The sequence below is a fragment of the Octodon degus genome, unplaced genomic scaffold, assembly GCF_000260255.1.
Source record: "Octodon degus isolate 3935 unplaced genomic scaffold, OctDeg1.0 scaffold00101, whole genome shotgun sequence".
In the NCBI taxonomy this organism is placed as follows: Eukaryota; Metazoa; Chordata; class Mammalia; order Rodentia; family Octodontidae; genus Octodon; species Octodon degus.
This window is the reverse complement of record NW_004524677.1, coordinates 7,809,120-7,832,823: the sequence shown is the minus strand read 5'-3', so window position 1 is coordinate 7,832,823 and position 23,704 is coordinate 7,809,120. Positions and strand designations below refer to the sequence as shown.

Here is a 23,704-nt window from a genome sequence, read left to right as displayed (position 1 = left end):
AATATGTCATCTTGGTCAAACAAGGCAGAAAGGCAGCTAGCCGAAGAATTATTGCAGGTCAGTGGCTCTGTCGAAGTAGGAGCTGGGCCCCGAGGCTTTTTAATTCTTCAAGGCAACAATCGATGAGATGGGGCGCGGTGGCAAGGCCTGTAATCTCGGCGCTGGGGAGGCTGAGACAGGAGGATCCCCACGAGTCCGAGCTGCGTGGTGAGACACTGTACCAAACACATTAAAAAAGAAAGAAAGAGAGAGAGAGAGAGAGAGAGAGAGAGAGAGAGAGAGAGAGAGAGAGCAAGAAAACAAAAGAAAAGAAAAGAAAAGAAAAGAAAAGAAAAGAAAAGAAAAGAAAAGAAAAAAAAGGACAATAATCGATGAAAGGACATTCAGACAAGGAGGTGGAAGTGCTGGGGAGCACCACTCGGCACAAAAGGCCAGAGAACAGCCCAAGAGCAGTTTGAAGCCGGCAAGGAAGCCCGCGCAGGGGCCGAACGCTGCGACCGACCCAGCGGAGGGAGATTAGAGACGTCACCGCGCGGCCGGCGCAGTCTCCGGCCTTGTCCGCGGCGGGCTCCGAGCTGCCCCCGGCCCCGGCGCAGTCGGCGGCCACACGCACGCTCACTTAAATCCCAGCCTGCGTTGGGCTTCTTCACTCGTCCTCGGCACACGGATACCGATTACTCGTCACCAGAAAGAAGATGGTGCCCTTTAGCAATAACAGACTGCGAAAAGATAGTGTATCATATTCGTAATGAATATTCTTAAACTTTCAGGGAAAGAAAAAGTTTTTAAACAAGGTCCAGGACGGAAGATGGTGAGAGGTATGATTATTTCAGGGGTGATGTATGAGCAAATCCATGCCATCTGATGAACTTAGCCCCCTCCCCTGGGCATAAAGGGCCGACAAGGAGCATTACAGCAAGGTCCTTCGAACATAATTTAGAAGTCAGTACAAGAAGTTTAGGGAGACCCTCCCGTTTGGGGCTCGGTATTGTTGATACTCCCTGTTTTATTTCTAGTCATGCGTCCTCATTGGCAAGAATTGCACAGTTAGCGTTTTCTTTTTGTATGTATGTAGTACAGGGTCTACGAGTCTCACTCTACAGATCGGACTCGCAGCGAGCCTCCTGTTTTCAGCCTCCCAAGCACTGGGATTACAGGCGCTCGCCACTGCGTCCAGCGCTGTCTCAGCGCACCCGGGGGGCGGGGCCAGCACGGCACGCTGGGGATTGAACCCCAGTCCCAGCGCTCCGCCTAAGTAGGCTCTTTAATCCACTGAGCCAGCCCTTGACAAGTTAGGTTTTCCTTTATCTTGCTTGCAGTTCTCATACAGGATTCAGCTAGATAATGTATTCAAACACACTCAATATGTGGACATATTTTCATATATGGGCAATATCAACTAAATCAGAATAAATATAATTCCATAGAACAAATCCTTTATTATTAATTATACAAAAATTATAGTATATCTTTTATAAAATGATAACATATTTAAAGCATCCATAGAAGACTCTCTAAGTTCATTTCAAACAGGGAAATTATTGCTTAGAATTGTCTAATTTCTAAACTGTTAGCCGAAAAATGAATCAAAATAGAGAAATAGCTAACAAATATACAAATTGTTAAACATAGATGTTTTATATTGGCAATAAAATAAATTTCTAAAAAGGAATGGGGTATGTAGACCCTACTCCTCAGAGATGGATGATGATTTATAGATACTTCAGAAATCATACTCTTGATTTTGTATTAGTCCACTACTTCTGTTTGGAAAGTGCTGTAGATGCTGGCCGTTTTGCAGTTGTTGCTTCTGAATTATCCAGCACAGACTCACCTCTGCATAGTGTCGCAACCGCTGTTCTAACAACCGGCAATAGCAGAACCTTAGAACCCGCTCCCACTAGAGCTGGACGGCTCAGACAAAACGGCATACAGTGCAGCTGATCGGTCAGAACCTCCAGTTCCTACTGCCCTACTAAATGCACAATACTATTGAAAGCTAGTTGGAAAGATTATAACTAATCTGAAATCTGTTTCTAAGAGAAATTGTGATATTAGAGACAAATACAAATATATATTTTGAGCAGCATGTTTTAAAACTCCTTGTAACCTCTGCATATAGTGTTCAGCTCCATCTCATCTATGGGGTTGAATTCATACATTTCATGTATTCGTCTGTACTGCCTCATACTGGGCGAATGTGAGGTCAACATACTTAGTTTTAAAATAAAAATAAAAATGCCGGTGCACACTGAGCGCGCTAGCCTTGTCACTCGTTCATGGGTAGCACGCTGGCCCCATGCGCGTTGATGTACGTCATGAGGATTCGGGCCCTCCGCTCCACGACGTCAATCAGCTTCTCAATCCCTTGCCTCCCTCCTTGGCTTTCCCAGTACACTTTATCAAGGAACAGAGACTGCAGGAGTTTCTGCCGTAAGTGCTGGCTCTTCAAAACAGAAACTGCCGATTCGGGAAATCTGAAAAGAAAAAAATGACATTTCATTCTTAGTAACTGCTTGGGATCTTCCTTCTTTTCTTAGCTGGTCTGCCCTTCATTAATCTGGTGGAAATCTCATCATCAAATGGCACCTTGAGAACCAAAACTTGTTTGTCACTGCCGAGTTAACACATCTCTTAATAATGATGTACTAGAAGCCTGGGCTTTAAGCAAACTGAATTTTTCAACCACTCAGAACTTGATGTACTAGCATTTTATTTAAAGTCATGATAAGCAGGCAAAGAGAAGAATGTAAATCAGGATTCCACTAGATCAACAAGGATATTCCCTCAGTCCTGAGTGCTGTTTCATCCATCACAAGCCCTCTAATCTATCCTCTAGAATATTATCTTCTTACGTGTCAAGTAGAGTTTTCAGCAAGAAAACACAAACAGCAAAAAAAAAAAAAAAAGCTCACTGTTTGTCTCAGTTACTCTTCTCTCATTGCTGGGACAAATACCCAACAACCAAAATGAAGGAAAGAAAAGTTGGTTCATCTAGCTCACAGTTACTGGAGGTTTCAGTCCATACTCAGCTGGCTCCAAGGCAGAGTGGCACAGGGCAGAGAGCAACTGTTCATGGCGGTGGCGAAGAGCAGAGAGAGACAAGGGAGGAGTAGCAGCAACAAAGGCAACAGAGAGCAAGTCTGTCTCCCTTATGGTATATTCAGTCTATCTGTCCCAGGCCAGGTGTAGTACTCACCCCCATAATACCAGCATCACTCATCCATAATCCCAGCTGCACTCACCCACAATCCCAGAAGCACTCACACCCATAGTCCCAGCACTGGATCATGAATTAATCACAACGTCTAGAAGTCCACCCCATGACTGCATGAGGCTTTGGGGGGACAACTAGACACAAGCCATATCACTGCTGTGGTAAAATACTTTCCCTAGATAGAAGTTACACCACTGAATTTGACTTACACGGTATCCCAAATGTATGTAATGAAAGGAGAAAAGAATCATTCAAAAATGCCCAAGTAGAGAAAGGCGTGCCTTTGGTTCCATCACACTTCTAGAGCTCCGGTGACTTAGAATGTCACTAAGCACACTATTCCAGTGAGCTATCACCCAGCTCTGCAGTCCTCCCTACAGCCCTGGTGTAAGGCTCGATCCTGGGCTGGCCGGTGCCCTGGAAAGTGGTGGCGCCTCTAAAGGTGGGCCCACTGGACGTTTAAGTCACCGGGGCGCGCTGAGCTGCTGTCTGGGAGGGTCCGCCAGGCCCAAGCCCACCCGCCATGCCACGGCTGCGGCCCCAACGAATGGAGCCAGCCGCCATGAGGGAAGCTCCGCCGCTGAGCGCCCGAGCTCCCCTGTCCTCTGGGTTTACTGTCTCAGGCATTGGGCACAGTAAGGGAGAGGCGACTTGCACAACGTGTTTTCAAACACGTTTAACAAAACTGAAGCTTGAGAGCCAGGGGAGTCTGTAAAGGACAGCTGTCTAAAGAACCTGACAAGTGCTCAGGAGAGACTATGCTGACCACCTTCAGGGTGCTTCGTGCTTTCTCCTCCAGTCGGAACGCACGAAGCCAGGGGCCTCGGATGTGCTTGCTCTACGCGAGGAACTTCACAAAATTTCTTGTTCAAAAATCGTAAGCAGCATGTTACTAAAGCACACACCCAGACGGACTCTCCCTGTTTTAGTTGAAATGCTAAGGAAAGCACGGTAGAGCTATTGGGTGTGACAACTGCTTTGAAATGAACTGAATTTTTTTTTTTTCTGTGTTTTAGGGAAGGGTCTACAGGGTGTTCAGGGTCTCACTACTATATCAGACTTGCAGTGATCCACTTGTTTACAGCCGCCCAAGAGCTGGGATTACAGATGTGCACCACCACCCCAGTCTCAATTGCAATCTCAGCCCTCCCTGGGGGGCGGGAGTGGGGCTAGCACTGCAGGCCTGGGGATCAAACTCCCGGCCCCTGCGCCTGCTTGCAGGTGCTTCAATCCGCTGAGCTATTTGGCCGGCCCTGAAATGAACTGAATTATGCCACTTAAACACAGCAAGAATAGACTCTTCCTTACAGTGTGCACATTGCCAGCACTCAAGCCTTCTGGGTATAACTTTACAAATTTCAATGGGTCATACTAGGCTAGCACACAGGAACCAGCTGAGAGGGCGCAGGCTCTAGGAACTCTGATGCCCTCCAAGACCCCTGGCCTCAGAGATGGCCTGCCTAATGAGTCTGAGAAGTGTGGAATTAACAGTGCTTATGAGGTGTTTTGAGCTCTCTGAAAATCTATGCTACGAAATCTAATCAAAGCAATATCATTAAGTAGCATTTTTGCTTCATGATATATTAAGAACCCATGGTTCATAAATTCTATAGCCCTTCAGCTAAGTTAGCTGTGACAGAATGTAAAAAACAAAACTGTTAAAACAATTATTCTCTTTAGTAATTAATCCTCTTATATAAAGAGAACAAAAATATTACTAGTTTTTGCATTATACTAGTTAAAAAGAATACTTAAAGCATAAATCTTGGATTAGTGAAGTCTTCACTTTTGCTTTTCAGTGTGAATTATATATTCAAAGGCTATTTAACTTTAAACCCGTTACTCCTTACAATGTACTTAAAGCTAAATCTTCTTTGCAAGGATAAGTAAGAATATTCATATCTACATGAATGTTTGAAATGGATAGACATTTTTTCAGGCTCTCTTCATTCTAGGAGAAAATTTAAGGCCCTTATGACAACACAGTAACTGACGCCTTGGGAATATAAATTTCTTTATAAACAGAATTTCCTTTGCACACAAAAGGCAAAGAATGTGTCACATACTGTGCTTTCAATCTACAAAAAGAGGTGAGGGATGGGTTATCCTTATGTTGCAGGCAGCCAAATTAGACAGAAATATCATGGGCAGTCAGATGGGGCCAGGCCTTTGAAGGAGATGACACAGAAGACCAGAAGACAAGATACCTTGCAACCATGGGAGGGACAGACGCTCCTGCTCGGAGCCAGAGACCAAGCAAATGCTGACCTCCCTGAAGATTAGCATCCCGGATTGATCCTCACCCTGAGAAGGCCAGAGAGAATCCTTATCTGATGGCTACCAGATAAGGTCCTGTTCTACATTCATGCCTGCTTGCTACATGACTCCCTTCCCCATTCGGGCCTGGGCTTAATCAATTTTACCTGAGCAATGGTGCTTGTAATCCCATTGGTTGGCCATAGTTTTGTCCCACCCCACATCCACCTAAGAGAGTTCCCCCTTTCTCCATCTTAGCCCCACATGGTTTTATCCTATAAAAGTCCCTGGAAGAGACATTTTCCTGAAGGACTACCCACTTGGACCCCCTTCCTGTTTCTTCCTTGGACAGAAGCTTTCTTTCCCTCAATAAATATATTCTGCCCATAACCTCCATGTGTTCCTAAAATTCATTCTTCAATTTTAGAGAATACAAACTCATACAGGTCAGGTCAGGGGCTCATTTTTCCCTGTATCATTTGGAGGTCACCCACCTGACCTCAGTTTTTCTCCCTGTATCACATGGGGCAGGACAAGATGGAAGCTCTCACAAAAATGCTATTATTTGTCATGAGCAAAGTACATAAATCCATCTTACTTAAGCCATAGTTTAGGGCTAGAAATTCAGATATGCTTCAGACTAAAATTTGCAAGGATTTGGGGGTTTTCATGTGCCATACTGGGAATAGAACTTGCGGCCTAGTACATACTACATTCCCTACTTTGTGAAGAAGAGTAGTAAGCTAGCATGGCCATCAATTGGTGTAAAAAGAAAAATATGCTAGTGGAAAATTTGAAAGGCTTGGATTCTAAACTATTTTATTGAATGGAATGGTATGGCATGGTGTGGTGTGGTATGGTGTGGTGTGGTGTCATGTGTGGTGTGGTGTCATGTGTGGTGTGGTGTGGGGTGACATGGCCTGGCATAGCATGGCATGGCATGGCTTGGCATGCTTTGCTACAGTATGCTATGGTATGCTATGGTATGCTATGGTACGCTATGGTACGCTATGCTATTATATGGCCTAAAAGGCATCACCCTCTTGCCTCAGCCTCCAACTCAGCTGGGACGACAGGCACGCGCCACCAAGCCAAGGGGGGCCTCAGTATCCAGCTTGCGGTTATACTTTCCTGAGTCCTTGGCTTTCTCAGTGCTGGCTTGCTGTTTCACCAGGCACCCCCATCTCGTAAGTCTCCATCTCCCTAGTTCCTCAGTTAAGCTCATCCCTGAGCAAGGCAGAAAGCATCCATAGGGTAGCCCCACCCACTGGGAGGTGGGGTTTGAAAGCTAACCACGGCTTCCACAGCTAGGTTTAATGGTTCAGACCTTCTAGGTGGTTCCTGCCCTTCTGCTTCGCAGTTGCCTCCGCTTCCACACAGACACCAGGCCGGGGTGCCGAGCAGGGCTCTACCTGAGGCAGTGCGGAGCTCCGCTCCCGTCCCAGGCCCGTGCACTTGCCTCCCTGCATGCATTCTACCCACTGCAATGGTGCCAGAATGTATCAGTTCTCCGCTCTGTACTTTTTTTCAAAGAAAATAAAAACATTTTTAAAACATTAAAAATGATACAGAAGGGCTGACCAAATAGCTCAATGGATTAAAGAGCTTGCAAGCAGGTGCAGGGGCTAGAGGTTCAATCCCCAGGCCTGCCATACTGGCCCTGCCCCCCGGGGCAAGCTGAAATGGCAATTGAGACTGAGCGTGGTGGCGCACGCCCGTAATCCCAGCTCTTGGGAGAATGTAAACAGGCAGATCCGATCTAGTAGTGAGACCCTGAATACTCTGTAGACTCTTCCTTAAAAAAATACAAAACAAATAAATAAGCTAAAAATTGATTTTAAAAATGATAGAGTTCCAAAACAAAAATGATAGGAAATTAACTATGGTCATTATATTATTTATTGCTATCTTCAGAGTCGTTGTTCACATTACCAGATGTATACATATAAAATTGATCAGTTAAGCATTAACTGTTCCCCTCAGCAAACCAATAGAAATTAATAGCATAAGTATCTTAGCTACCTTGTGTATGTGTATATTTTCCCTTCCTTCTTTTTCTCCTTTTCCTCATCCCAGTTTTTTTTCCCCTTTTGAGCGTTTATTCCCTTTCACAGAATCTATTACACCTCTCAGATTTTGTTCACTCTCTTAGTTTCTTATATGAGGGAGAATAAGGCATGTGAGCAATCCCGCATAGAGCAGCAGTCCTTCCCTGTGTAACCGCCGCTGGCTCTCTTTTCTGTGTGGTGGATGTGCTCCCCTTTGAAGCACAGTTACTAGAAGACTACACGCACTCAAAACCATCGTGCTGGGCTGGTAAGATAGCTCAGCAGACTAAGGCCTGCTTAAGCAAGCACAGGGAAGAGTTCAGTCCCCAGTAGCACATGCCACACTGGCTCCACCCCAGGCAAGCTGAGCTGGCCACCAAGACTGGGCCTGGCGGAGCACCCTTATAATCCCCGTGCTGGGAAGGCTGAAAACAGGAGGATCACTAGTCTGAGCTGCCTAGTGAGACCCTGTACCAAATACATAAAAAAGAAAACCATCCTACTTGACCTAAACAGCCCACTGTACCTTGGTACTGTGACTATGCCAAGGCTGGCTTTCATTTTTCATGACTTCATGAAAGTTATTCAAGATTAACTAGGAATCAAATGCTCTGCCCCGCTGCTCTCTGCATATCTCGCCGTCTCCACCCTGCTCTCTCCTGCGCCCTAATAACAGCGCTTCTGCTGCTCACTCCTTCCTGTTCCTATTTCCAAGCTCCCTGGATTCTTCCACATAAAGCTTTCTGAATTTCCACCAAGTGAGCCAAGCAACACAATGAATGCAAAACATCGTGGCCTTCTGGGGCAGCATAGGCTGTCACGCAGCGCTCTCTCGGGATTCCACTCCCAGGTTCACATTTACAATTCTTTTCAGTGATGAAAGCAATCAGACTTAGATGTGAGTTTTCTGAGAATGCTACTACCGACTTCACATAAATGTAATTATCCCAGAAGTTGTTACTCTCTCATAAAACTTACTCTTTGATGCCCTCTAACAACTTGAAGTTTAAGTTATCTTCACTCCGGTCAAAAAAACCCTTATTGTCTAGAAAGACCAAATGTCTCGGGTCATGCTTTCGCTGGATAATGTGCGACAGACTTGCAGCATTTTGGTCATGACAGTTCAGCCTCAGTCCATTCCTTACACAGGCATCTTCCTTGCGAGGTCTGAAGCCACAGCAATTTCTGTCTAATCGATTGTAAATCTGCAAAAAGAAAACAAAAGTAAAATCTAAGGTGCTGAGTGAAAACAAAATCTGGAAAAGTTACAGGATTTCCAAAGAGCTGATGTCTTTTCAATGTCTTCGCTGCTGAAATCCTTCAAATAGAAGCAACTGGCAGAGTGACTCCAAGTTCCAGGCCTTCTGACTCACTCATTCCTTTAAGCACGTCCAGTTTCTGCCAACAGCTCCACAGTCAGACTGTCCAAGTTAGGGATCTCCACCCTCAACACTCAGAGTTCCCACTGACATCACACACAGAAGAGTTGACAGAATCCCTGACTCAATTCAGGAGAGGAAAAAAACTGTCATACTTCGCATGCCCAAGAGGCTGTAACTTCTCTTCCTGTCTTCATTTGGTTTGTACAAAATCTGATCGCCTTTTCTGGCTGCAAAAGTGTACTACATCAGATAAAAGCATGACAGTAACTCATCTATGGGACCACATGGCTATCCACGATTTATCCAGAAGGTCACAGTCCTGGCTCTTGAAGTATGCTACTTAACATAAAGGTCACTCACATACAGGAAACAGAGACAAAGGTCATTTGCCAGTTGTTGACATTTGCTGAGCAAATGACATTCAAGCAAAATCGAATGACAACTCCAGGGAAAAGCAAGTAACCACTGCTGATGAAAATGTGTGCATTTGACATGAGCAGAGGAAGGCTTCCCAGCAAGGAGCAGGAGAGTGACGTGTGAAACTATAGTTCAGAAGGGTATCTGAAATAGATAGAGCAGGAAGCAAAAACTAGTACAAAATACATAGTCCTGTTCTCCTCCAGCTCTTTATTTTATGGAGCTTCATGATGGTCTGCCTATGAGCGAGAGATAATGATGCACATTACTGTTGTATTATTGCTCATTACTTAAGAAGAGGTCAGAGAGAACATAAAAAACAACTTTGCAAAGTGGCTCTCTAGCTGCGGAGATAGCTCACCGGCACAAATGTCTGCCTGGCAAAGACAAGGTCCCCAGTTCAATCTCCAGGACCACAATCAAAACAAAACAAAACCAAGCAGCTCTCTATTGAAGCCCCCCGCCCCCCTGCTTTTAAGACATCAGCTAATAAGAGTCCTCAAAGAATCTCCATGTCTTTTCTGTCACAATAAGTTCAGTTTGTTGCATTCAGTTTGTTGACAGTTTGTTCTATATATAATGACAGAAACTAGATCCTTTTAGTTTTGTTGACAGCCTCACCACTTATATTGGACATATGTATTTAGAATCTGATTCATACAGCAAATCCGGACTGCTAAGTTCCTCCACTGCAACTCCATATTTGTCTGGAAAGATCTAATACACAGCTATATTTGAATTATTTCTACAACAAAGCTGAGTTCATCAATTTCCTGCCACTAAACAAAATATCTGAAATAACCAATCCATAAGAAGAAGATGCTTACGTAGGCTCATGGTTTTAGAGGTCTTTGTCCATGGTTTTAGAGGTCTTTGTGTGGCAGCACAGCACAGAGGGAACAGGAGGTGGAGCAGTACGCTCTCTTCCTGGCCAGAAAGTAATGGAGGGAAGCAGAAGGAGTGGGAGTCTCAGCAGCCCTGCCAGGCCACGCCCCCAATGACCTCACTTCCTCCCACTAGACCACACCTTTTAAAGGTCCCACTCTCTCCAAATTGCATACCAGACTGTAGTTCACAACTTTGGGAGATACTGCATAACCAAACTATAGCAAAAGCCACAATTAAATACATTCTTGCTAAATAATAAGCTCTTTCATGTTTAGGCCCTAACTTTCAATAGTTCAATAAATATTATGTTTCTATTTTTGAACCATATGGAAACAATTGAAGGTTAGAAGCCAAAAAGAATAATGTAAATTATCTTTTTACTTCTTTATCAATATTAGATTCTTTCCCACATTGTATTTGTAAAGTGCTTCATCTAGTCTAATTTTAAATCACTCAGCATTCTGCGATAACTTCAATGTTTCCCTGGCAGACTGTTACATCACTGAAGTCCAACAGACACTTATGGAAAATGGGCCTTTGTATTCAGCTTCATTTCTCTTCCAGAAAATGGTGCCACTCACTTTATTCAGATCACTGCATGTGCTTGGCACATTACCAGGGGTGTGTGTGTGTGTGTGTGTGTGTGTGTGTGTGTGTCCCTGCATACACAGGAATGTGCACATGCTTACACCTAGAGAGGAAGGGTCACACTATGATGCCTACAGAATCTATTTTATTTGTTTTCCTCATCCTCCAGCTATTGTAGATCACATTTTTGTTTGTTTCCCTTTCTAGCAAAAGGGAAAATTTTGCTAGAAACTTTCTAGCAAAAGATTAATGTCTCTTAAATCATGCTAATTCTCAGAATTTTGTTTGCAGGCCTCCTTCTGAATTCTCATTATATATAGCAAAAACCTTGCCTACAAAAGAATAATCTACTGCCTTAAATTCAGTACCATTATGCTGGTGGTTGATTTAATTATTATACATTGAACATGTTTCTGCTTACTTCTAAGACTGCATTTTAAAAGCCTAATAAAGTATATTCTTATAGCTATAAATCAGTAATATATTTTTAATGTATTTAGTACACACATTAAACCCTCATGCCATTTAACTGTCACACGATCAAGCGCAGGAGCCCACCTGCACATGTCTGTGCTCTTAGGTGATTACCCTACAGCGAAGTCCACTTGGGGATAAATTTTGTCATTTAGGCAACTGGGAATGTAAATCCCCATTGCTGATACTTATTGGAATTTATGTCTCTTCATTCTTTAAAACAAGACAAATTCTTTTCCCAAATCGGTCTTCTGCATCTGAAGAGGACAGCCAACCACTACTTTCTATGAAGTCACTTCTTCCTCTTTTAAGAAAATATATCCTTTCAATGTTTACCTAACTAAAATTATGTGCACAAAATCCAGGTGTTCCAGCCAAATTTTTAGTTGGTGTTGGCTTTGGTAGTGCTGTGTTTTCACATGCTTTTCCCTCTACGGGCTTTTTTTTTTTTTTTTTTAATTCTACTTTCGCTTGGTAGTGCTAGTGTTGCCTGGATGGAGAAAGAGTGTCTCAAGTGAGTCACTACTGCTCACCAGGTCTGAACGGGGTGCTTTGGCTCTCCACGAGCCATTAGAAGTCTGCAGAAACCTAACCACTCTCAACATGTGCACGCACCACCCAGACCAGCTATCTCTGAGAGGCTGGGTCGCTGACTCTGTGTTTCCTTTTTCCTCAAAACAATGACGTTTTAAACAAATTCTGGCAAGGCCTGAATGAAACCCATAAACATATACTAAATATGCTGTTAGTGTTAAAAATAATGGCATACCTCCGGATACCGCAGGCTGGGTTTCCCCAGGAGTTGTGCACTGACTGCTTCCCCTGAATCTCATGGTACCTGCACAGATAGGTGTCAGCAGCAGTCCCACGTGATCAGTGAGGAAACTGAGGAACAAAGAGGTCAAGTGACCTCCGCTCAGCACACGGCAGCTGCCCCCGAATTTGAGGCCTGTGCTCTCACCCACCGTGGGTGCATGTTTCGGTTGTGCCTCTTCTGCCCCGCTTCCCGCGACATCAGAAGAAAAGCAACTACACAATACAGGATTTACTCATTAGGATTGACTCTAAGGTTTCCAGCAGCAAAACGAAGAACTGTGGTAAAGGAATTCAGGAAACCTCATGACAGAGAGGACACTGCAGTCAGCAGTTAGGTGCCAGGTAGTACGGGCTGGAAAACACAGGAAGGCAGGAGGGAGAAACCCAGGGACCTCTGCATAGAAATGGAGACTGTAGTAGACCATGGTTCTCCATGTGGACTACTGCTTTAATTTTAATGATTAATAAAAATAAATAGTCATGATATCAAATTTTTTAAAAAATACAAAACTCCAGACAAGCACTTTGTTTGGTTCAAAAATCACTGCCCCCAATTCTAAGCGCTTCTTTGTAGTGTCCCTCGCTTGTCAGCAGACCCTGCTGCTGTGTGTGGTGCGGCGCCTGAGACTGACTTGCGAGGGAGGAAGGGCAACCAGGACAGTGAAGGCTGGGAGGGCAGGGGTGGGTGAGAAAACTGTTCCCGGAGGGAGAGCCTCAGAGTAGGAGTGTCTGCAGGTGCGACTCCTCGTTTTCTCTTGCGGAGCTCTAAGGAGTACAAAAAGGCAAGGAACAGGGCATCTGGTGATGCGAATGCACGGCAAATGGACCTAGAAGCTGGAGGCTGCAGTGAGGATCTTCCTCCTAACGTGGATCAGACATCCTCGTTATCGAAATGCTTCCCCCATTCAGTCATTTCACTCAAGTTAGATGAGCTGGACAGCTGGCCGCCTCCCAGGCTGTGCCTGAGCGCCGGCGCCCACATGGGGCCAGAGGTGTGTGTCGCCCAGGCAGGGAGGTCACTGCTTGTCGGTCACACCACCTCTGCAGGTTGTTTATTTTCGCCACTTTTAAAGCTCCAGTTTAAGAAAAAATTGCGCTTTTAAGAGAAATTTTAAGTATTCAATGAAAGCAAGCAGCAGAATGTGGTGATTCTCCATAAATCCAACCTTTGGTAGGCGCCCAGTGAGTGAACACTGCTGGAAGTCGGCAGGCATTTCATAGTGAGCATTTACAGAACTTCTCCAAGGAACTGTTTTGTGTTGGGAAGAATCAAACAAACAAAACAGGGGCACATCTTGGCACTGTAGGTTTTCTTAAGTAGTATCCAGTGAACAGAGTAAGAGGAAGTTCGAGGGCAGGCATGGTGGACAACAGGACACCTGTCCTTGTAATCTGTCTTCCTTGGTTTCTTTCACAAAGTCTAATTTTACTAAACAAGGATTATGAATTCCAGTATTTCAGAGTAAGTCCACAATGACCCTTAAAATAGACAATATGCAGGTGCAACCAAAAGCACGAGAGAAGTCTGTCTAATTAGCACTCTTCTGGAAGAGTCCTCTGAATCCCACTTACCTCACTGGACATCTCTTTGGTTTAAACAAATGCAAGCAGAAGAAAGTCCCATTTTAGTAATTCTTTGGTTATTTCAAGACAACAGAGAGCATGCTTTTTTACTCATCAGTTACTCATTTGTCTAGGACAGTGCTTGGGGCTTCATGCAAACCCCTGTGCACTAGCTGTGCTAGCAGTGAAATTGCACCTGGCTTGGGCTAGTTGGGCAAGTGTGCAAGAACATGAAATCGTGGGAAGAGCAAGGCTGGACGAGTCCCAGCGCCTGGCGGCACTGGCTCCCGCAGGCTCGGATGCCTACGCTGGAGCCTCACCAAGCTCACACATTCACCGACTGCATCCGGATGCCGCGCACTCTCTGCTCCTTAGAACAATGGATTTCACCTTTGTGCCCTGTTGCCGTCACAACGGGTGCCTGTGAAGTTACTGCAGACATAAATGTGAGCGGCTCAGCAGTTGATGAACAATAGGAAAGATAAAAATAGCCTCCCACACACCTCTAACAACAAGCACAGGCCCCCTGCGCCTCTTCCTCCGGAAAGTGGGTCATGCCCTGCTCTAGAATTCCACATTTAAAAACGAGTGACTGTCAGCATACATCAATTTCAGGAAGAGTGGTGGTTTCTCCCATAATACTGAAGACATAGCACCATTTCTGTGCATAAGCAGAACTATTTTTACGGTGATGATATTTGGGTCTGGTTCTGCAGATGCAGTGTTTAGAATCCACACACCACCCCTGCATGAGAACCCCAACCTGAGCATGGCTGTGGCATAGGAAGGCTCTGCAGAGCCAGCGGCAGCCAGCAGCCTATTTTTAGGAAAGAAAATTCATGTTCCATAATTTGGACAAAAGTCTCTTGCCAGAGGTTGTCCTCCATGCACTAACGATTTAAAAAGACTAGCAAGACTGAGAACAACTGCAATGTTTACATGCTATGAAATCCTGATTTACAGAGTGAATTTATGTTAAGAAAATAAATGTACTATAGGAATAAAATAAAATCGCTCCAATAAAATTTTCTTTAAAATGCTTTCTGTCAATGAAGTGAAACATCATTTCTATCTTGCATCATTGAATAAGACTATAAATACACGTTCATTTATTTCAAAAGGAATGCTGCTATGGAAAATGTCTCTGGTTGAACTTGATGTGTATTAATATTTAGTATTCACATAGATTTGCTATCAGTTTTGTTTTCTGCATGATACGGGCTTAATTGAAAGGGATATGACAAAAACAAGACAATGTATCTGACTATACTCAAATGAAGTTCTCATATATTTAATAGAATCTAATGTAACAAATCCAAAAGCTGCTTTGACTTATACTTTTCAATAACTCACTCCTGCTAAAAGTTCAGTTCTGACAAACTGAATTATTTTCTGGCTATTATTAAATAAATTTTGCTTCCTAAATTGAACATTTTTTTTCAAAACTTATTAGAATTTCCCATTCTGCGATGTTTTGCTTCTATGCTCCTTCCTATGAATTACAAAGTTGCTATTAATAAAGCCCTTTACATAATGCTTGTAATGCACTTTACCTTACAAGATTTCTATTTATCACAGTAATGCAGAATGGTGTAAATTATCTTTTACCGTATTACAAATTGAAGGCAGGCAATTAGCCGAAATAGATGAACAAGACAGTAGAGTGGATTTCAACAGACGCTAACCCAGTACCCTGCCTACCATGGCACAGCAAAGACAGCGTTACTGCTTTCAGGGGGAATGCCTTCTCCACTGACATATTTTATAAATTGCAAACACTTAACCACCGCCCGTTGAAAACAGGCGTTAGAAGGAACAGTGGATCCACTCCCAGGAGCAGATAGCTAACTAGAAAGGCCTACATCTGGTCCGGGATTCCACTTTGATTCTCTCAGCTCACACAATGGTTTGGATGCTTGTACAATCACTGCGCCCCACGAGGTGCAGCACCTGTGATCTGCATACTCTTCTCAGTTTGTCTCTGAGGACACTAAGATGACACGTACTTACTGTACGTAGACATTTAGTAAAAGTAGTTGGCTGTTAAGGCCTCATGAAGGACATCTTCAGGTGAATCTTGCTTTGTCATGTTTTTCTCCCGTATGCAGTGGCCACAAAATCTACCAGTTACTACAGGTAGTTTAATGCCTACTCCGATGGATGTTAAGATATTGACGAATTCACCCAGCCCTGCAAACAGCACAGCAAAGACAGCAAGACAAAGCTCTCGTATTGTATGAAGTAAGAGCGGACCTCATGGCCTCCCTGAACAGCCTCCCTGCCCAAGACATTGCCCCAAACAACCCATGCAATTTTACCATACCATGATATTAAATCTTTGAAGATCTATGCATCTATTCATGAAATGTGCCTACTCATAACAACTCAAATATGGGGCCGGGGAGATGGCTCAGTAGAATAAGCACTTCCCTGGCAAGCGCAAGGGCCTGAGTTCATTTCCTGGTTCTGCAAAAATAAATAAATAAACAAATAAATAACTATATAAATGTGGCCGGGAAGACCATAAGACTAACAGAATCCTTCGTCACTTTTCCACTGGGTAAACTAGCTTTTTTGATTAACCCTTAACCTTCTCTGCATCTCCGTCTTCAGACACCAATAATGGACCATAAGATTTTTAAACAATCACCCATGAATATGATTAGACATCGAATCACGCAGGCTTTCTCACATCCCTGATCTTTCCAGGGCCAACTGTGTAACTTGACTTACGATTACATCATATTAACTATGCAATGATCAACTTCAGCAATCTGAAATGTTCATGACAAGTGTGCAAATAAACAAAAATGACATATAACTAAATAATATACATTGCCCTTTTGACTAAATGTACAATTCAGGAAGACCAAGAAGTATATTTCTTCTTTAACTTAGGCTAATAGGAGAGCAAAGACCTAGGTCAGCCCATTTTCTAGTCTGTTGTATAGAAGAGGCCTTAGAATAATCCATGCCAGGGATCTCTGAAGATGGATGTTAAATAGTGAGGAAAAATAGCTATATAAAGTTCTATTATCATAAGATTCAGGAACTTCATGCCTGGGTAAAAATCCAAGTGGAATGAAATCAGTTTGTGGATGAAACCTTTGTACTCCATGGTGTGTATCACTATCTGGTAGCCTAGAAAGGAAATTAGTGTAGGTGCTCATCCACAGACAGAGGGGCAAGAAAGTGCGTGTGGCATATACTTGCAATGGAATGTTATTTGGAAATAAAAAAGAATCAAATCTATGTCAGGGAAGCATATATGGGATAGGAGGACATTACATTAAGTGAAATAAAACAAGTATAGAAACTATCACATTTTCTTTCACGCGTGGAAGATGTCAGTGTGATAGAAGTTGAAAAAAAACAGAAAACAAAAAGGGTTAAAGTATGGGAGGATGGAGAAAAGATGGTGAAGAGGTGCAGTGGGACAGCTGCACAGCAGGAAGAGCGTGATGCTCCGGAGCACACTGAGGGAACAAAGGCTGACAACAGCTAACCAGACATTTCAAAGATCTAGTTGAAAAGATTTTTAATTTCCCCAACACCAACAAACGGTAAATATCTGAGGTGATGAGATACGAACTATCCCAGTCTGATCATTACATATTCTATACACGTACTGAAATATCGCACTGGCTTGAGTGAATCTGCACAGCCATGTCTCAATTAAAATATTTTTAATATATAAAAGAATGCACAAAACCTTAAAGGATTCATTTTGGGAGCAGACACCAGTGGAGTCTGTCTGCTCCCCAGCAGGAGATACGCACTTCTGCTCATGGGGAAGGGCCCAGTCTCCCAGGAAGTGCAGTGTGCGGCAGTGTGGAGGCCAAGTGGCCGAGAAGCCAGGCTGGTGCGTGTGGGTCTCGGTGCCTAGATGAGTCTTTCTCTTAGAAATCCCCAGCATGAAGTCAAGCAAACAGCTTATATTCTGTGAAGTAAGAGAAGGTCAAGCTTCCGCTAGGAAAATTACTCCTGCGGGAGAGTCAAGGCCTCCACATTTACCCTCCCATCTTGTCATACTCCCAAAGAGCATTTTAGCACAAGAAACTACGTCCCCACTAAAGGTCTGCAGAGAGGGAAAACATGTGACTCCCAAAGTAAGGCCCAGACGCTTTGCCTGCTGGCTTCCTAACCTCCCCAAGGTTTCCAGAAGTCGTGATGTTAGGGAGGGACGTGGGTCGACTTCACAAAAGGAGACTTTACAGACTTCCTGGCTCTGATGCTATTTGAAGCGATGAAATCTAGAGGAGTCGCTGGATGGAAAGGAGGTCAGGCCCTCGAATGGTGAAATGGATCCAAAGTGATGATCTACCAGGAGGAGCCTGGCAAGAGCTGTACTGAGGAGCAGGGGTGCTTCCGAGCCACACAAGAGGCATTTCCTCAGATTCAAGGAGCAAGTCCCAAACTCTGTAAGGACCCTGATGGGGATCCAGACTGAGGACTATCTGGAGGACAACTGCAATTCAAACGGGTTGAATGTCATCAAATTTCTTAAGCAGTTTCCTGTATGTCTATAATTCCTGGCCTTGTACATGAAATAAAATAAAAAGTACTAAACCATGTTACCCGGAAAAATAGGATATATAATTATAAAGCTAGCAGTTTAAATAAAACATAGGCCAAAAAAAGCCTTTTACATGGCGTTTTAAGGGCCAAAAGCAATAGGCAGATGCTCTGTGGTATCCGTCACTTTGAGATTCCAGTTCTGTTCTGGAGAAGTTTTCCTGGCTCCTGCCTGGAAGACACATGGTTCAGGAATGGGTTTTCCTTAATGTCCACTTCCCAGCGCATCCTTATTATGGCAGGGAAAGACTACAGCTTGGCTGGACCCTGCCCTTGCTGCTGCTCAAAATACAGCAGCGGCGAGGTGCAGAGAACTTCAGAGGACCAAGTGCAGGGGGCGACTCTGGAGAGCACACAGGACTTACCTATCAGTTTCATGCAGATGTGCTTGTAAAATGAGATTGCAAATGAGCGGAAAGACACACACTGATTTCATGAGAGGGATTACCTTGGGCCAAAGGTGTAAGGTAGGACCTTGAGGAAAGGTGGCGTGAGCAGGGGACATCAGCTGGTTATGTATCTACTATCAGAAGGAATGCAAATATGAGATGGAGACAGAGACAGACAGACAGACAGACAGACAGACAGACAGACAGACAGACAAAGAGGTAACTGAGCCAGCCCCTGCACAATGAGTTATGTCCCCAGCCCTTGTATTTTATTTATTTTTTTATTTTAAGACAATGTCTTGCTAAGTCATTACATTTATAGACAAGATAATTCTGGAAGGGAAAATATCATATTCATTTTGTTCAATTTGTGCTTTTGTATTTTTTGAAATGGCCCAATGAACAGAATACTGTAGTTCCTCACTATTCTATGATTTGATTTTCAGAGTCATTGTTTTGCAGGTTTTCAAAAAACTATTCATCTAAATGATTTATCATGAATGTCTCACTATATTGCGGGATTTTGCAGTACTGCACAGTACACGTATGTCCTTAAAATTACATAGGTTTACAAATTTAGAAAATGCTTAAAAACATTAGGAGTGTTTTTTAAAGTGTGGGAAAGGTTTATAAGAGTGTGGGAAGGGTTTATGAAGCCTTAAAACATACATACAAACACTAAACACATGGCTACTTTGCTGATTTTCTTTTAGCATAGGGGTGTCTGGAATGGAACCTCCGCGATAGGTGAGGGACCACCATGTGAACTTCGAGCAACAGAAGCAAAGAATAGAATCTCCACGGGCTTTGTAAAATCTATGGGCTGAGATGCTGCAGCTAAATACATCAGGAGGGCATCTCCTCAGCCTCCCTGCACAATGGTGACAGCCCCTATCCTGAGCCAACCTTCCTGACCTCATGCTTTCTGCCAGCACAAAGAGCTGCACTAGGCAGCTATGCACTGCAGACAGTTCATAGGCCAGCGTGGCATCACCCCTGAGGGGCTGCTGTCACTGGGAGACCCAGAAAATCAAGGCTCTTCATACATACAGCTAACCACAGTAAGTGCAGGTTCCTACACACTGGCTGACTTATAGAATGGGGAGGGTGATGACCTACGAGTACTGGACAGCTGCCAGCCTCTAGAGGTACTTGGTGGGCATTATTTTATGCCACTCTCATAACAAGTAGCAAGAAAGATAAAGTCACGCTCCCAAGAAAAGGATAAGCCTGACCTGGATGTGTGGCTGAGCAGCAGAATGTAAGCTTAGCATGCACGACGACTGGCATTTAATACCTCCAAAATAATGATAATAAATTCAAGCTCATAGCTTATTAACCTTTACTGTTAAAAATAAGCTAGAACTTAAACATTAAATTTATTTTTGATACATCTTTTACTATGTGATTTCTATTTGAAATATAATGTAATCAAAACTTTCAGAATTAAAAATTCTACTGGCAGTCCAGAAAAGGGGAGAGGAAAATGGCAGGAGAGAGAGCTCAATGACGTAAGTGCCTGCTTGGCAAGTGCAAGGTTCTGAGGCCGGTACCCCCCACCAAAACGTGATTCCCCGAGACTTTGTGGAGAGGCTGGACTTCAGGGACTGGCAGGGCCAGGGGTGGGGGACCACAGAAGGACACTACCAAGGCGGGTGGCCCTGGAGTCTCTGAGTGGGCGTGGCATGTCTGGTGAGGACAGCGGAGACAGCAGAGTACAGCACACACAGCCCAAGTGGGGGCTGGGCAAGGCGGCAAGGACGGCAGCGTGAAGGCCAGGTTACGCTGCTTCTTGAAAGACGCCCATGTGTACACATGGTCCCGCACTGGACAGCCGCATAGAAGCAGGGAAAACTTCTATTTAGATGAAATTATAAACTAGTAAACGAAATACGATCGAGTGAGACCATCACCGATGTTCAGTGTCTAGTGAATTTGTGAGTCCATGTGGGCACCGATGACTGCTAATGTCACAAAATCTACCTAGGAAGTATTTGCGGCCCAACCCAGGAACACAGCCTGACTCTACAGAATCTTGACAAAACAAATACAGCTAAGTCCGATCTGATCTCTAAATTCAACAGCACTGTTCAGGGGACACGACCGGTTAAGAGGACAGAGAACACCAGCACAGCCCTTCAGACTGCAAAGTCCAGAGCTTGACCTCTACCAAGCAAGCAGTCTGCTTTCTTCAATAAATTAAAGGAAAGGAAAATGGAAGAAGGTGTAGAAGCAGTGCAGAGTTAAGACTTCAGGCAACCAAAACTGTAGGCTTTACTTGAATGTTGCCAAAGAACAAGCAAAACTGTATATATGACATTTATGAAATAATTAAAATGTTATCACTGGCTGGACATCTGACAGGAATTACAGCAAACTTTTCTTTTGGGTATAGTTAATAATAGTGTGTTTCATCTTCTGTTGATTAGACTGGGGTATTACAGGTAAAATAACAGGTAATAACAGTGTCAGTGACTTGCTTCAAATTAATGAGGACGCAGGAAGTAAAATAAACAGATATAAATGAAACCCAACCAGTCAGAGGCTGGTAACGGCTGAAGCTGGGTGATAGGTGCTGGGGTTTACCATGACATCTTCCTTGTTATGTCTGATTTCTGCAATTCCTCTTTGTTGTGGGGATTGAATCATTCAAAATTACATATTCTACCACTGACGGACAGGCCTGACCTCCATAATAACCTTAAAGTACTAAGATACTGACAATTCATTTGTCAATCAAATAGAAATCCTCAGAGCTTTTTTTGTTAAGCAACAATCTGATTAAAAAGGAAAGACTGCACTGCAGATGCCAACTCCCCACAATAAGTGCAAACAGTCTGTGCCACTAACACCCACACTAGTAAAACAATTTAAAAAGGAAAGGCAGCAGACAAAGATCTCAGTTAGGACTCTTCTGCATCCCAAACTGCTCTGATGAGTCTGAATAAGGCAGCAGCAAAGAACATGAAAAGGAAGCCACAGCCAGAGCAATTCCCAGGAACTGTCAGCCTGCTGCTTCTCCTCCCTGAAGTACTGAGCAGGATTAAAAGGTGACTCAGTATGTGCAGTCTACCAGGTTTAAAAATAGCAGTGCCTGAGTGCTGATAGATAAGTCAAGAGGGCAAAGCACTCATGGGTGGAGGGACCAATCTGCTTCCAGACATCAGGGGTAAAAACCCAAGGGACCACTTGCTATTTAAAGCAAAATTTCTAGCTATGCAAGCATAGAATTATGCATCACACTTTCTCCTCAATCACGATGACTTATGCAAAAATAAGTGTATTAGGGTACACTTCCTATAATGAAATAATTCAATAAAAGTAAAGTGATCCTTTCAGAACTAATATTAAAAGAACCCACTTCCTTTATTAACAAAAACAGCCTATGAACGTGGCTTAGTCATTCCACTTGTCCTTTCCTGTAAAAATTCTCCATTTCTTGCTTTCAGAGGTAGATCTGTGTCCTGTTCAGATATCACATCCCTGCATCTACACACTGACACACAGAAAGGAAATAAGCACGCTTGAGGTGTCTATTGCAAGCAGTACTCAAAAGAATCAAATTGTGGGATTTCAAGATAATTTCTGAAGTCCTTTGAGTCTCCTTTACAGATGACATCGCTGTCTCGCTAAGCAGCACTACCAGGAATCAGAAGCAGCCGCATCAGTGCTGACGTAATGTCCCTCAATTCTGCTTATGATAAAAGCTAAACATCTTCACACAGTCTCTATAATACTTGTAAGACATTTTGGATCTCTGCACATCCTGTTTTTACAGGGATTGGGGGTTTCCCATGTTTAGTGCCTAAAACCACACACTCCCCAAATCCTTTACCTTTGCATGTGACTCATGGTAACAAAGAGCATCATTTTGATACTTTTCATTAAAAAGACATGGAAATGTAGCTCAACAAACAATAAAGGCAAAAGCACATTGTTCTCTAAACTCTCATCCTTGGCATTCCTTGTTCACTGGTCCCAGCCTATTATAGTGCTAATTGATACAACCAAAGCCACTTGGCGTAAAGGGACAGTCTGACTAGGTCACCTCTTCTGTGTGCTAGGAAATTAAAGAAACTATATTCTCTTGCTTGTGGTATAGTGGAACGAAACTCCCAACCTGAGCGGTATCTGGAGTGACTTTATGTGCTCTAAAACTGAAGAATGAATTTTAGGAAGAAATGAAGATTAAGAGCAGAATATTTATTGGGGGAAATAATGCTTCTGTCTGAGAGGGACAGAAGGGGGACCCGAGTGAGTCACACAGCGAAGCTACCATTACCAGGGATTTTTATAGAGCAAAACCATGTAGTGAAGTGGGTCTAAGGTGGAGAGCATGGGAACTCACTTAGGTGGGCATGAGGCGGGACAAAACTTCAGTCAACCAATAAGGTTATAAATGCCATTGCTCAGGTAAAATTGATTAAATCCAGGACCAAATGGGGAAATGAGTCATGTAGCAAGTGGGCAGGAATATAGAACAGGAGTTTATCCAGTAGCCGGTAGCGGTTGGATTAGTGACTTTTCCTGGCTTCCTCAAGGTGATGATCAATCCTGGATGCTTATCTCTAGGAAAGTAAGCATTTGTTTGATCTTTGGTCTTTAGGTCTGGCCCACAGTGGGAACATCTGTCTCCATCACAGTTGCATGGGATCTTGTCTTTTGTACTGTCTCCTTGAAGGACTAGCCTGTTTGACTGCCTATAATATTTCTAATTCATAGAAATATTATAGAACTGTCTGAAACTCTTGGATTTACCAATAAATACGTGCATAGAGGTCATTTACACTGGCAGTGTTCTCATGCTGCCAAACAATCACGCTGACCTGAAGTCCCAGGCTTGGGATTCAGGAGCACCATGCCTCTTACTGTCAAGTGCCATGCTGAGAGGTTTTCCTCTCTCTTTTCAGAAAGCTCTATGGGAGGTACTCGGCCAGTATACAGCAAGGAACAGGGAAGGGACACCTGAGAACCCGTCCTAATCTATAAGACAGCAACAATCAGGATCTTTCTTTGCTTAGTACATAGAAAGTTACTCCATTTAAAAATTAAAATATATTTTTAAAATAGGCATAAAGAATTATATAATTC

At 43.5% G+C, this 23,704-nt stretch overlaps 1 protein-coding gene across 1 annotated transcript in view; it reads right to left on the bottom strand.

Moving 5' to 3' along the window:
• Positions 1-1,235: 1,235 nt before the first annotated feature.
• Fam198b (family with sequence similarity 198 member B) overlaps positions 1,236-23,704 on the bottom strand; it is a 44,800-nt gene continuing 22,331 nt past the window's right edge. The window contains exons 4-5 of the mRNA XM_023723651.1: positions 8,500-8,726; positions 1,236-2,477 (exon numbers count right to left, since the gene is read on the bottom strand). Of these exons, the coding sequence (XP_023579419.1) occupies positions 2,270-2,477; positions 8,500-8,726 (435 nt within the window). The 3' untranslated portion in view covers positions 1,236-2,269. The remainder of the gene's footprint in view (positions 2,478-8,499; positions 8,727-23,704) is intronic.